Source organism: Aplidium turbinatum, chromosome 6, assembly GCF_918807975.1.
Source record: "Aplidium turbinatum chromosome 6, kaAplTurb1.1, whole genome shotgun sequence".
Lineage (NCBI taxonomy): Eukaryota > Metazoa > Chordata > Ascidiacea > Aplousobranchia > Polyclinidae > Aplidium > Aplidium turbinatum.
Window position 1 is genome coordinate 13223070 of NC_137477.1, and position 15973 is coordinate 13239042.

General features: G+C 34.5%; 1 protein-coding gene across 1 annotated transcript; it reads right to left on the minus strand.

Annotated features, from left to right (window-relative positions):
- Window positions 1–628: 628 nt before the first annotated feature.
- LOC145772415 (E-selectin-like) lies at window positions 629–13601 on the minus strand. Its single transcript, XM_082584293.1, has 15 exons — window positions 13547–13601; window positions 13037–13122; window positions 11620–11763; window positions 11178–11292; window positions 10264–10371; window positions 9554–9652; window positions 7141–7284; window positions 6759–6882; window positions 5833–5936; window positions 5032–5223; window positions 4415–4603; window positions 3709–3820; window positions 3283–3434; window positions 2014–2177; window positions 629–1225 (listed from the first exon to the last, which is right to left on the minus strand). Exons 1-15 carry the CDS (start codon window positions 13599–13601, stop codon window positions 1055–1057), a joined length of 1959 nt encoding a protein of 652 aa, XP_082440419.1. The 3' UTR covers window positions 629–1054.
- Window positions 13602–15973: the final 2372 nt, after the last annotated feature.

Consider the following 15973-nt stretch of genomic DNA (forward strand, 5'->3'; position numbering starts at 1 on the left):
CAGAGTGAAGTTTCCGATTGTTGAAGTCTTGTTGCCGGGGAATTATTCCATCCATTAGATGCCGCTGAATGGAGAGCAGTCCTTAACGTGCGTTGCTCAAGCGCACACCTCGAGAGTCGAACCAGCGCAGCTTGATCTTGAAGCTTCTTCGTTCCAGAAGTCACGCGCTAACCAATTGAGCTATCGGGCTAATCACTTGATGTGGCAGAAAGGCAAGGTGCGAAAAAGCTAATTTTAAAATACAGAGAGCAAGAAAGATGAGCCGCAAGCATACAATTGTCTGTTCAAAGGTGGATTGTTTCGTTTGATGTACAAGGCTTCTAAGATTTTGGTTTGATGCTCAGACCTGCCTCTGGACATGATCTCAAGCAATTAGGCTAAGATTCCTTCGACTACTGTATAGTGTATATACTATAGCCCTTGATTTCTTTCATGATTATGAACAGTACGCTGCTCTACAGTCTAGAGAGGACTGCCTGCTGCCTTTATTGGGTCTATGGTCTGCTGAACTTAACTTCAGAGAAAAACATTTCGAGAAACACGCCTTTTCACAAAGCACTTTTGTTTTCAATACTAAACTGCCATAAATTACGACGATTTCAAGTCATAAAATACACAATACGAGGGGCTTAAACATAATTTGAGATAACGCCGTTTTTAACGTTTTTACTTTCAAACTCTAATTTCAAAAATACAACAGCCAATGTAAAGTGATATCTTTCCATAGTTGGCTTTTGACTTTTTCAATTAGCCTACACGTAATAAAAAAACAGTATGTTAAGGATAGTTTGCAATAAAAGTTAATGAATTTAGCAGTTTCATTAAAAGATGTAGGAGTTTACATGATTGCTAACATGTCAAATCTGGGGAGGTTAATTTTTTTGTTGTTTAGGTCCAGGAACATACAAATCTTACTATACCACTCACATACAAATTGTTCATATTTCGTTACAATTATTTAAATTTTGTCACATTATTTGCATACATCAGTCTGCTGTTATAATAACATTTTTGTAAGCAAACACTTGAAAATTGTGCAAATATTTTCGAAAATTCATGAACATCCTGGAATGCATATCCCACGCACTAGATTGTGGTACAGTGAGATATCCAAGCTTTTAACTCCATCCTTTGCAACTACCAAATCTTCTGGGTCGCTGATGATCTTATTCAATTGCCTCAAATCTAAATGTCCTTCGTTAGGCACAACTCCTATGACTAATACCTAAACAAATATAACAAAGTATTTCATTTCAGACAAACTAACGCCAATAAGTTAAGTGCTACCTAAGATTTCGTGTTGGATAACATTCATTCAAATAGAATCAATGCATTTAACAAAGAATTTAAACAATAAATACTATTAATACTACAAAAAGTGCTCAATGCCAAACAAAAAGCCAAGCAGAGCAAATTGCATCAAATATAGTTAGTACTTTCTTAAACCTCTACAGCCTGTTTCACCTTAAAAGGGTGATCATCAGAAGGTCCTTATTCCAATGGAATATGTAATAATATTAAATAATAATAATAACAAATTATAATGAATAGTATTCTATTCCAGCAAAGACCTTCTGTTCATCTCCCTTTTAGGGTGAAACAGGCTCACAGACTGTAGATGTTTTAGAAAGTAATAACTATATTTGATGTAACGAAAAATTTATCTATTTCCATGTCATGGAAAATGCATGATTTGACACTGATCTCATTTCTACTGGAGTTATCGTGTCAGACATCAGTGACAATGAAAAAACATCTTAACCAAGTGTAGCTTATTACACTTACATTTTCAAACTTATACTTTTACCGCTTTTTATGTTATGTGTACCATTAGTACAAATAACGAATATTGCTGATTTTCTGTTTAGAAAGACCATGGTTTACTTCGGTAATTTGTTTAAACGTACAGAAATTGTACTATTGTACGTCTTCATATACTGTAAATAAATCACATCCGAAAAAGAAAGATTTAAGGTGATTGATTGGTAGCCTAATGTACACTAAAATACTTACATGAACTCCATCATTATGTAATTGTTTGGAAACACGTGCAATTCCGTCTCCTGAACTTCCGTCAGTGATCAGCAACAGATAGTCAGGAACTTCTGGTCTGTTGCCTCTTCCTGGAGCCAATAAAACTTCTCTGGCATAATTCAGAGCATTTCCAGTGTAAGTACCTGTGAAGAGAAAAGTTAAAATTTACACGAGTTCCATATAATTTTACAATTTTATTTTTATGGGGAAACTAGGCATATCGTTTTCGCAACCTACTCAAAAGAAATGATGGTAAAGTATTATTATATTAATGCTTTTAAACAATAAATACTATTAATACTAAAAAAGTGATCAATGCCAAGCAAAAAAAAAACAAGCAGAGCAAATTACATCAATGCTTTTACATTTTTAAGTAAAGCAATCTACAATGTTTTTAACTTTGTAAAAAAAAACTTAGTTTGAAAGAAAGAAGTTGAACAACATCAAGAAGGAAAGATACAGTTTAAAAAGTCATCTACATAAATTATACTGTACTTATCAACAAAATAAAATTTAGCCTCTATTTTTAATGTCAACATATAATTGTCCAACGCTATCACGAATAGATTTAGCGAGTCTAGTTGCAAGAAGACTTGGACAACCAGAATTTTTTTAACTTTTTAAAATTAGATTAGAATTAACTTATAATTACAACTTTTCTAGTTTTTACAAATTAGACTACTGTAGATTTAAAATTATATCTAGCTAAATTTTCGCAAACTAGAGTAGAATGTAAACTAGATTAGAATTAGTTTGACGCAGTCGTCACGTACTTTTTTCTATTTGGATAAAAACGCTAATATGGCAACTCATGGGCAACTCTAGATCAAAGGGTCATTCCCCCATCACTGCACCAAAACCACTTACAACGTCATATTAGACATTGTGATGTAGGCGAATTGATGAGTTAATCGATTTTTTAATGACATCGCTACTTAAGCGATGGAATGACAGTATGACACTTTGATCTTGATCGTTTTATTGCACTTTCCTTGCATGAGGTTTCCTTTCATTTGCTGAAAAACACTGTTGGAAAAACTATAATTTTTAGCAAAACTGGAGATTAAATTAGAACTAGAATTAGAGTAAACAACGTTTTACCAAATTAGATTAGAATTAGAAATATTAACGTTTTGCTCTAATTCATCGAATTAGACAACTAGAATTATCTCGTTGTCCATGTCTGGTTGCAAGAGCGTCACAGATAACATTTCAGATGCAGCAATTGATAAATATAGTATAGCCTACCTGAGCCGTCGTACGGAATGTTATCAAATGCTTGCAAAAGATCAGCCTTGCTGTTAGGGAAGTCACTGAGCAAAATCTGAGTTTTCGTGTCTACTTCTATGTTGTAGCGAAACACGCCAATTCTTGCACCTTTGTTTCCCACTTCAAAAGTCCTAAAAGAAAAAAAAGCATACATTCTGTGTTACTGCAAAAGCAGTGTAGGCTAAATTAATAGAGCAAGCTTGACAATATTACAACCTGCGTGTTGGATAAATTGATTGCTTGGTAAATCGATGAGATGAAGACTCTTGGAAAAACAACTGACCAATTGTAAAACTAAGCGATAAACGTAAAAAGAGCCTTTTCTGGCTATTACCTTAGCTTAAAAGTTGTAGGCTGTTGTAATTGTATACATATTAGATTAGCATGCTAAAACCATTGTCTTACTCAATGAGGTCGCGAACAAACTTCTTGATAGTTATCCAGTTTTTGGCTCCAATTGATGATGAAGAGTCCACAACAATCACAAAATCAACCACAGACAAGTCCGAGCAAACTCCTACAAATGCAGACAAATACAGTATGTTGGTTACTTTAAAAAACAGATGAAATATCACGTGATATATGCATTGGCACAGGAGGGTTATTCACCTTATTCTAATATTTAAACGTATTTTTTTTTTTTAATGAATTGGATGGTATAACCTTCCTAAAAATGCATAAAAATAAGACATACTTGTATAAGAAACAGCATTTTTGTTGGAATAACAGACTATTGTTAGAATTTATTGATAATTAGTGTGATTCCGTGATACACAAGAAGCTGATTATGACACGGACTAACCATTGATATTAAAATTAATAAAAAAGCTTGATTTTCAAGAGATTTGTGCTAAGGACAATTTATGATTCAAAACCTACTTTCTACTATGGCTACTTAACAACAGATACTTTTTAACTACAAAACTTAAAGAAATATTGAAAAGGAGACAAAATTTGCATTTCCTGGGATTGCGATTACAAAGCACAGAACATTAAAGCTCGTCTTAGGAAACAAGAAAGAGAGAAAGTTCCAGTATACTTTTTCTCTCTTCCTTGTTACACCAATATAGCCTAACGTAATAAACCAAAATCAGTCGATTAATATTATTACTTGAACAACATGGCCTTGGGTGACTCCACGTCGAATCGTTACCGCAGACATTAGTTGTCGCTCCATCAACGCGATACTCGCGATGTCTGTCATTGATGCATTCAAATGAGCATACGGATCCAGCTGAATTTCCGTTGGTGCAAGATGTTTTTCCGTTTTTAATTTTTTTTTGACGGCCACATTTTATCTCTAAATACCAAACAAAAAATTGTGCCCAGGTGTTGATTAATTATCAATGCGTAGGCTAGGTGCGGAAGAATCAACTTTGGCATTGCACACTACCCTCACTACAACACAGTAGATGTGTCAATCGTTTTAAACGTTTTTTTGTGCATGGCCTACGTTCTCTAGCCATGTCAGATAAAGTCGTGTAACTTTATGTGCATGTTTACGCCTTACATTTTTTCCTGTGTTCACTGGCATGTTGGTATAAGCTACCGCTTTTTATAATAAGTAGTACCATGGACTGTACTACTGTTTGTCCTTTTTCGTTATCAACCATAAAGCAAATTGCATCGAATAATTCGAAATCAAATATAACGCAGTCAAAAGTTGTTACAAGTGCAGCTGTGGAAGTGTTTGAAGCACTGTAAAAATCTTGGCAGACATAACGTTACCTTTGCATACAGGAGATCTTTTGTTCCAAATCAATAAACCTCTTTCATTTTCAATGCATCTAGTTGATAAGGGGCCGACAACCTTAAAATTGGCATCGCATGAAAAAACGCACTTGGAATTTAGAAAGTTGCGATTAGTGCAAGTGTATTGACCACCAGATGGAGCTTGTGGAGATTTTTGACATCTTTTTGCTGCGTTGAAAATAAATAGGTTTACAGCATATTGTAAATAAAAGTGAGAAACAAGCAATTAACCAAGTTGCGATGAAGCCTGCTGCAAAAAAAATTTGATTGCGCTATTTTCAGTTTGGCTAAAATCGTCAATGTAAATAATAAAATAAATGAAGCAAAAACAATATATTTGGATTACTAAAAAGTTTGAAAACGTTCAACAAAATAGGCTGCCTTGAAAAAAGTTTTATATCTTTTCTATGTTCATTTCAATTATGGCGAAAATGCCAAGAGCTATATAATTCTTCCGTAGTCTATATTGGTAGCTGACAGCGTAGAAAATAAAACAGCACAGTTTATTGTAACTACATAATTGTTGTCAAGTTCACTTCCACAAAATGAAATTTTTGCAGCCAAGGTCAACACAGAAAACACTAAATACGTATAATTTCTTCTGTGCAAGGGTTCATGTTTGGTACGAGTACGGTTTAGGTGTCTGCGCATACTTTTTTGCAGGATATAAGTTTGCAGTCTAGTCCAGGTTGAAATCACACTGGTATTGCGTATATCTACCACGCTGTATAACGTGCATAATGTTGAAAGTCTTAAAACTAATGTTCAGTTTCTTACGTTTACAACTGGGCGTTTCCGCAGACCAGATTCCTCTTTCTTTTATGCGCCCACACTTCACCGATTCCAAACCTTCCAGTCGATACGCATCCTTGCAACGAAATCTGCACGGAACATAAATTACAGGAAGATTAACAACAATAAAGTTTAAATCCGTTTTTGCAATTTTTGTTGTAAGCTGTAGTAGGCTAGATAGTAGATACTGATATATTTATTTCATTGCGTGTAGTTTCCAACGCAAATTGGTTACTGCGGTTTTAAATTTAGGTAAACAACACAAACAGCAAAATTATTCAATTTTGCAATGATTCAACGTCTGCAGACGTAGTATCAATCATGGCCACCTAAAGATACGGCCTGATTTGTCACATTTTGCAGAAATTTCCAGGTTTTTCTAACTTTGGGCGAACGTTTAAATAAAATTTTCGAAAAATTAGATTTTTACGCTTTCTTTATTCTTTTCCCTAGATGACACAATAGGTTTTAACATCCTCACATGTTGAAAAACAAAGAAAATTTGATTTCGAAGATTTTAGTCAGACTGTTAATTTTCAATAACAGTCTGATTTTGCGTTTTTCAACTTACTTTTTCTCATTTGCTACTGCTTCCCCAAGGCAACAAAAAAGTTTTATGTCATTAGGAAACCGCAAAAAGTGAAAACATCTCAAAAAATGTCAGTCAAGCACTAGCAGTAGCTGTAATCAAAATCTGCAAAATGTGACAAATCAGGCCGCATCTCGAGGTGGCCATGTATCAATGTAAAAATGACGGATTTGTCAGTCTGGAAAATGCAGCTATTAATTTTCATTACGAACTGACTTTTCCCTATAGTCGAGTGAGTTATGTCATCTTTATCATCGAAAGATATTTCTTTCTGTTTTTCTCAAGAAAAAATTCAACAAAGGAAAGTATAACATTTTTTTACCTGCAAACGCTATTTTCGTTGTTTTGTGATGAACAAGACATGCTTCCAAACGTAGGTGGATACAACTCTTTGCATTTTACAGCCACACATGCAGGTGGTAATTCACTCCAACGTCCGCTACGATCTATTCGAAAATAATAAGCTTGTAATTGCGGAGATAGCCTACCAATGAACCCTAAAGTCTATGGTGTTCATAGTCTGCAAAACCACTCCGGTTATAATGGAACTCGAGTATGTGGAAGCATCATACAATAGTTTTTAAATTTAGTCGGAGCCTTGGCAAAGTTAAGTGCATAGGGTTATTTTCTGCCCGTATATCGGTTTTCTTTAAAATGTAGCTTTACAGTAAGTTGAAAAATGCAATTCTGCTTCTTACACTTACCACATTCTACAGTTCCAGCACCAACGAGAGCATGAAAATCATCGCAAGTGTATTTGCAGACACTTCCCATTTTCTCTCCTTTAGTGCAGCTCATTCTCCCGTTTGCAGGCACACTTCGACGAAGACATTTCGGTGGTGACGCAGCTAAAATAAGTCGCTTGTAATAAATACAGATATTTATCAAACTTCTTTGCGTCATTATGCAGCGATGCTCTGCTGAACTGTGGAAATTATATAGCTTTCAAACCAAAAAATGATTAGATTGATCGATAGCCTATTCGATTTTTTATGTGTAAGAATGGAAGCCTTCATAACAAATGGTGTAATGTATTCAAGAATAATGTATTTCGTTGTTGATTGTGGCGTAATCACGACTCATAATTTAAACGTCGCCAACCAATTGTTTGTGTGAATGGCTTTGTATAAAATTACAGAGAGAAGAAGGCGAGAAGGGGGGAAAGTGAGAAAGATTGAAAGAGACGAAGAGATGGTGAGGCAAAGAAACATAAACATAGACTGCAGGCAGGGCCGGATTAAGGGTACTGTAGGCCTAAGCTGTTTACTAGAGAAGGGTCTATTTTTGTAAACCAAGCTACAAAAAGTTATAAAGATACATACATGAAACATTGAAATTATTTACTGTAAAATAACACAAACATAACAGAAAAATGGCTACTGATGGCGCATAATTGGTTTTGGAAACAAACACAATTTTTATTCTGAAGCAGATAGAACAGATTTTGGAAAGAAAGAAATGGATAGTAGGTACCTATGGTAATACTTTACCTAATGACACTCTAAACCAGGGGTCTTCAACCTTTTTTCCACCGCAAACCCCTCGAGCAATCAATGTAGTATCGCGCCTCCCCCCCATAAAAGTATTCAACAAAAGCATATGTAATGCAAAATTACCCAAATTTGATTCATGCCGACATCCAGTTATATTTAGTTTGGCTGTTCCAACGTAAATTTCCGAAACAAAAAACGTTTTTTTGCGATGTTATCAGGGCTTTTATTACATTTCCTCCGATTGTTATTTCCATTTTCTATCAAGCTTAGCTAGATAATAAGAGAAAAAAATAATGAGAATAATCTACGTTTTCGCACTTTCACCGGTTGAATTTATTGCAATCTTTTATGGATTTATTTAAATCAATTTCAGTGAGATGATTGGTGCTGCATATTTTTAACTAAGTATATTAAATTTGTCAATGCGTGCACCTGTTATTGAAAGAACTTTCAAACAAAATAGCCGACACTAATTTTTTTCAATACCATTGAAAACGATAGGCTACTGAGAAATCTATATTTTGCATAGGATTCTACATAATTTTGCTTTTTTACCATAGCGTCGTTACTGGTCAACTTTAGTCTGAACAAACCAACGTAGGCCTACATTCCTACAAGAACTTGGTGAAAAATATCGAATGCTTTCCTATAGTTAAAGCCTTGGCAACGTCTGAGAGCTTAAACGATATACTGTAATAACCTCAAGTAGAGAAATGGGCGATTGCGAAAAAAACACAGTTTTTAATCTTTTGGGGCAAAAAAAGAATTGAAAACAATACACTGGACTTCAAGCGCCTCGGGAACCTCCGAAAAACGGCTCGCGACCCCCAGGTTGAAAAGCCCTGCTCTAAACTCAATTTCGGTAAAAGTGGCGCCTAAGTGGTTTTGGAAATGGGCTCTTCATATGTATTAACTCAACTCAGTCATTCGTTTTTAAGCAAAAACTATACTGTACTGGTATTGGATCTGTATCACTATCAGCCTTAAAAAAATTGAGGGCCGAATTTTTCCAGGGCCTGAGGCTATAGCCTTATTAGCCTAATGGTTAATCCGGCCCTGACTGCAGGGTTACTCAACTAATTTTAACAAAGGTCCAGTTTGACAAGTTGAATAGTTCGGTGAATAAGTTATTTCACACGCAACCACGAAAGTTAAACTATCTGTACCAAACCACTTTTTAAGGTAAAATGTAACTCGAATTGGATTTCTGAGAAAGTGTTGGAAAGTCTGGTTGAAGCCCCCCCCCCCCACCCAGCAACTAGGATAATCACTGTAAAAATTGCTTCCTCCCAGTAGAAATCTGTTTAAAGAAGCTTTGAAACGTTTAAAGAAGCTCTGGCATGAGGTTATTCTTCCAACAGCTCAAGGTCCACCATCAGCAACCCGGAAGGTCCGGATTCGGACCGCGGTCCACCAGTTGAGTAGCCCTGACCATGGATCACCTGACATTTAATCTGATTAGCCCGGAGCAGCAAAAGACCATTTGGCCATCCTGTAGTAAAACGACTCACCATTGTGTGCTTGGTTTCCTCTCTCAAAAACTGTGTAAGTTAATGAATATATCTACATGGGTGGCTTATTTTTTTAACCATCATTTTAAATAGCCTATAATACTATCAGTCACCTTTGCGAATACAAGTTGGCGCTGGATTGCTGTAATGAGGACCTTTCTTGATCACGTCCAGAACACACTTGCTTGTTGCTTTTCCCACCAGGTTGTAACCTGCAGTTTAGCAATACAAAAAATGTGCAAAGCTTACAGATACATGATTAACTGTGAACTGTTCTTTTATAATGGCTTCAAAGTGAGAAAAATTGAAAGGTCTTAGGCTCACTTACAACATTTAGAACAAGGAGCTGCGTTAACTTTGTTGCAATCTTTGCACAAAATGTTTCAAGTAAGAAATGCTTTCATTTTTGTTGAGAAAATAACCAATTATCATATGTTTTTGTTTGCATTACGATAATGAAATAAACTGCAAAGTCTATTATTCTACGTCTAATCTATATAAAGTCTTTTGCAATACTTTAACTTAATATACACTACTGCAGTTTAAATCAAGCAAATTATACATTTTAATTAAGTACATGTAGTGACATTTGATTATGATTAAAGCTGATATCACCTCAAATTACTCGCCAGTGATTGGGAATCTACAACTAGCCTAGCAATAAAATATATATCGCTAGTGAGCATACCAACAAAATTATTTTCGTTCGATTGTTTGGGATTTCTATTAAATTTTTACAAGATTTTAACAAAAGCGCAACACCCCTTTTAGGAATGTTTATCATTTTTCAGCACTAAATCGTATAGAAAACACGACTTCTTACCTCTGTGACATCTAAAAGTACAAAACGATCCCACTTCATCGGCACTTGTAACGTACTGGCATGATTTGGTCCCAAATGTTGGAGTTTTGATTCGTGCACATCGAGGTGCTAAAAAAAAGCACAATTATCGTACCGGTAACCTCTTTTGTTTGGCATATACTGTAGAAGTTGCCGTGATCTGGCACAACTTGGCACAATGTAGCAACATAGCGGAACATATGCAGTATTTCATTATACTCCCCATCGATAGCTCATTTAGTTAAGGGTATAACTGCAAACAAAGAAAAGGCAAGATCACAAAACGACGGTTCAAACTTTGCGTTGTGGCAAATCGATGTTCCGACAGCTCTCCATTCAGCGACAACTAGACAAAAGGATTTATCAGAAGATATAAAGTTCTCACTATATTAAGCTTAACATTAACGAGGCTAGGGTAAACACTTTCTTTCTCCCGGCCGATTTTTTTTTCTGCAATTACGCCCACCGAATGTATGACACTCTGAAGCGGTGTTTTTCACTAACCAGATTACGACGCGAATCATACCATGATCGCCTGATTAAAAAGTCAGCGCCTTATCCTCTCCGCTATCCCACTTGTGGATGAAATAACAGGCACATAAAACTTCAAGAAACAAAGATTTGCAGAGATTTCTGTTAATTTAAGTGTCTGGGCCTGTGTCAATGGTTAAAAACCTATGTGAGTATGCGAAGCTGCCAGGATTAAGCTTAGCTGCTTTTTCAATCCGAGGGATAGAGATTGGGTTACCACAACGCAATCAGTCAATTAAACTATCAATTTAGTTGTGATATATTTGAGATGTTTGAAATAAAAAAATCTCTAAATACTGTTGCAAAAAATGTAAAAGATGCAGCAATATTTGCAAATAGTACAGATTGTCAAAAGCATCACTTACTTTTGTTGCATTCATTTCCATATTTGTTGCAGCCATTTGTGCTGCAGCAACATCGGCAAACAGAACTGGGAACTTTGTAGTTGCATTGCTTGGGTTGCCAAGCTGCCTTTTCGTTCTATGAAAATAAAAAAAAATAATAATGTGCAAAGCGCTGTTAGCCATCGAAGATTCGAGTTGTCTTTGGCACTTCACAAGCAGACTGTCGGCGCAGAAGAGTAGGCTACATAAAGATAAAGCATATGGTACAGATGTAAGTTTATACAATAAATTTAGTTTATCGTTTCCGCATAGACGTAAAGTAAAAAAATCTAAGTTTAAACGTGAATTATCATCTAAATGTGATAATTAGAAAGCCTTGCTAACCGGACAGGTAGTTATTTTTTAAATTTAATTGAAGGATCATGTTGTAGCCAGTTGTGCAGATCAATGTTTTGTTTCTTACTTGCATCTGGTTGTTGGAACAAGCCCACTTTTGCTTGCATCTTTTTGTTATGAGAATGCCTTTGTCGCCTCTTCGTACTTCGTTGTGACAAGCGTTCTGTAAGATATTAGAAGCGGTTTGTAAATGAGCATTTGTTAACGATATCTAAAGAATGTAAGCTAATATGCAAAGTTTCAAAACATGAGTTTAATCGATTGTATTTTTATAGCTGTTAATTTGGTGTGACCCACGGTTCTTTTTGAGTCTGAATTGTACTTATGTTTGCTGAAATCTTCCTGATAAGGCAGAGCTGCTTGTGTTTTATCTTATAATGTAATAATTCCAATAATCTTATAAATTTCTTCTTGAACGTGGTTACTACGCGGAACTGTCGAAAGGGTGGGAGTTGCTTGAATTGTTTGGTAAGTTTAAACGAGTAACTGAGAAGAAAATGATGTGAAGCAATTGGGCAAAAACTAACTTTTAAATTGGCTGAAACAGTTCCACTTTCAAAAATAATTGCTTTTAAAGTTTAACATTATTATGGTAAATTTGCTAGTTTTAGTTATTTTAGGATCAAGCAATGTATACAAATTAGCAAATAGTCAGATATTAGGAGAAAATGGACAGTGAAGTTTTTCACTGGCACCTTGTACCAAAGTTTACCAAAGTCGCTTTAGGTTTAAAAGTATATACAACAACACGTAAGACAAGCTTGATAACTGTCATCAGCGTAAATTAACATTTTCAACTTGTTGCCTGAGACAATTTTTGTCGTTTTTAAAAAAAATAATAATTAAAATAGTAATTTATTTTCAAGGAAATGTTGCTACTTGGATTTAACAAAATGCCAAATTAACAAATTGTCAAATAACAGAAACGGTTTTTATTTTTTGGCTTTGACTACTCATTTGTTATTGCAATTGAACTTGAGATTTTTCTTAGATGAAATACAGTGACTGCCGCTTACTTCAAAAAATACTATAGGTTTGTAATAGGCCTGACGAACAGGTATAATTTTTTCAAAATGTGTAGCAATTTTTTCAGTTTTGCATAACAAAACAATTACAATTGTTTTTAACTAACCACATTCCACAAGACAGGATAGTCTTTTATACTTTAATATAGCTATAACTGTCATTTTCATTCGATTTTGCTGTCAATAATTGTTTGCCTCGGTCCTATAATGTATTTTGAGGTAACGTAGACTGATATAAATTTTATTTTGTGAAACTTGAAAAATAAGATTTTCCGGTATAGAACACGTCAGACACGATTTTGCGTTGGTTAAAACAAATTAGACAAATCCTAACTAATCAACAACTAATGTACAAGATATACCAACTATAAGTAATATTACATTATGCCTTTTCAAGCAATTGTATCAGTAAATTAAAGAAATACTTTGTTTCTTTAATTTTAATTAACAAATCTTTACTTCATTATATTGGCATTTCTCGAGATGACCTTCCTTAATGCATTCCTGGTTAGTATTCGCATTATTGCAAGTCCAACATTGTAAACCTGTGATCAGAAAATGTGTTGATCAATTGTTTTATTTCATGTATGTTGCAACTAGTGCTAGAAACAATAAACAGCAGTTTAAAATTTAAACATATGTGGATCATCTTAAAAAATAAAACATCGATCACGTTTGTCAGTGCTACAACAAAAACAGGCTAGCGAAGATAAATAACGATTTAACATTATTTAAGTGCAAAAGTTGTTATTTATTTTAATATCCCAGGTTCATGTGTTATACTAACTTTGAGCTTTTTTTACTTTAATTTATATTAACGAATCCATAACAATAAAAAGGTTTTTATATGCCTAGTTTGTAAAATAAAAGTAATTTTGCTGTCACTAAAATTAGCTTTAACAGTTTAATAAGTAATTGCACTAATTATTTTTTTTTTGTATTTCAATCTAATTGTAAATTAAGCGTCACCTTCAACAGTTTCATAAGCTAACGCAAAACAAAATGCAGCAAGTAAAGTATTCATTTTTTCAAGGCTTCTTTCTTGTCTGTATGTCGAGTCGTCTAGACAAGAATGAATAAAGTCATCTTCACTGGAACGACTTTTATATCGCCACACCTTTTAATTGGTGAAGCTATAGTTGAAAACCCAACAGCTGAAAACATGACAATGTCACTTTTAACTTTGTACCACGTGATTGAGTATGAGTTTGAATCTGCAAGAAATAGCCTACGCAGCAGTGAAGTGAGGTGGTTCGTGGACCCTTCTAAACCGGAACATTGGGACCCTCAAAAGCCCAAAGCAGTTTACAAACAACAAAGTATTTAACATGTTATCAGGGATGTTTTGTTTATACATTTCAAAAGGTCCACTTATTTTAATAAATGTTTATAAAAACATGTTTATACAGTATAGTATGGCATCAACACAGTTTATAAATATAAAGCAAACGTCAAACTGCCTAGTATAAAAAGCGACAAGCTTTATAAGATTTAAAGAAACGCTAGACTACCATTTTAGTAACTAGGTTATTGTAGTATCAGCGTCCTAATCATTATTTTGTCAAATTTGTTTCAGTTTTATTCTTCTATGATTTTGAAACTGTATTGAGTTTCATGTCCGCGTTGTCATTGTCAGTTTCATGTCGTTGTCAGTTTCATGTCATTGAGTCCGCCCGGAAAGCCCATTTGGTTAGCCTGACTTTGATTAGCGTTGAGTTCGTCACTGAAGAAGCTTCAAGATCAAGCGGCGCTGGTTCGACTCTCGGAGTGTGCGCTTGAGCAACGCACATTAAGGATAGCTCTCCATTCAGTGGAATCTAATGGGTGGAATAATTTTCCATTAAAAACGTTTCAATAATCGGAAACTTCACTTCTTTGTCAATCTCGGTGATCGGGCCTCCGTCAGCGGTTCAAGGTTTTTTACAAATATGCGAAACTGCCAGGATGCAGCTTTCCCAGTCAGAGGACAAAGAATCAATTTGACTTTTGAATTCAACAACTCTACTAAAGACTGATATTAAAACCTTGATACAGAAATCTGTGAGGTAACGAATGAAAGGAGCATGGAGCACCGCGATGTTTCACAGGAATGCAGAAATAACAGCAGACTGTATCGGCTGGGGTTGAGCCTATTGACATCTTTAATCTTTGAATAAAAGTTTGGTTTGGATATCTACTTTGTAGCAAAGACAGCAGCTAATCAGTCGTTTTTTACATTGAATCAACAAAAGACCACTCAGGAGGTATGAGACGGAAGTTGTTTTATCCGCTTCTTAACCTGTCGTACATTTAACAAAATATTCGACTTTCTCCTTTACAAAGTAACTTTTGAGTGACAAACAGCTAATATTTGAACTTTTGGTTGATATTCAAAAAATTGCACTTAGACTGTACAAATATAAATTAGATGTACTTAAACATGGTTATTAAATCTTTTATAGGATGCGGACAAGTGTAATTATGTAGCGTTGTGGAAATGTATGATTAGATTGATTCCTGTGACATTTAACAATTCGTTAAAATATTTGAATTTTTGTTCATTTCAATGGCATGTCAACAAATAAGGAGATTTTTAAAACGCTGATGAGTGAATTTTAAATATTAATTCTTACGCAATAACAAACTATAGTACTGGAATGTTGCCATTCATGAACTGAAATAATGCCAATAAGGATGCAAAATGTCACACATTTCCAAAGCAGTTGCTTCAACCAAATAAGTTTATTTTGAAGTTTTTAATAAAGATTTTTTTGAAGATATCTGTTGCAAATGTTATAATTAAAAGCACTACAATTGAGTTTACGCGTCAGATATTATAAAAGAATTTAAACAGTTTTCAAACGCTTTATGTGATTGTCAATTTGTTTCTGTGCAAAATTTAAAGTTTTCTCAGCATAATTAAAGCCTGTATTCTGCCTAAAGTCGGTATAAGACAATTTAATTACAGTAACAGAATTTTGAAATGACTTCTAAAGTGACCGAGTTGAACCGCAGCTTTGAAGCAAGCTATGCTAGGTCATTTGAAAACTATATTTTTTGTAAAAATGGCGTCAGTTTGATTTTATGAGTTATGCATTAAATAGTGATAGAAGAATAGAAAATATTTACTTTTGTCGATCAGTTAAACTTGGGTGACCATACTAAATTATATAGTAGTATCCTTTTTTTGTTAAATATCAGCTTAAACGGTTACACGCTTTTGTTTCATCTGATATTGAGTTCACATACAATTCGTCTCAAAGCGTAGGCTACTACTTGTATTAGTAGTAAACAATAATTTTTATCTGTTTCTTATATAGTTAACGTTTATTTTGCAAAACTTTCCAAAAGCGCAAAAATTTCTGTTTTTAACTGCTCAATATTAAACTAACAATTGAAATGCAATATAAATGTTAT

Excerpts from the sequence above, each read along its gene's own strand:
- LOC145772415 (XM_082584293.1), bottom strand. The coding sequence starts at position 13,601 with ATGAATACTTTACTTGCTGCATTTTGTTTTGCGTTAGCTTATGAAACT. Across the intron at positions 7,285-9,553 it reads GCCAACTTGTATTCGCAAAG|CTGCGTCACCACCGAAATGT; the intron begins GTGACTGATAGT and ends GACTTATTTTAG. Across the intron at positions 1,226-2,013 it reads TACATAATGATGGAGTTCAT|GTATTAGTCATAGGAGTTGT; the intron begins GTAAGTATTTTA and ends ATATTTGTTTAG.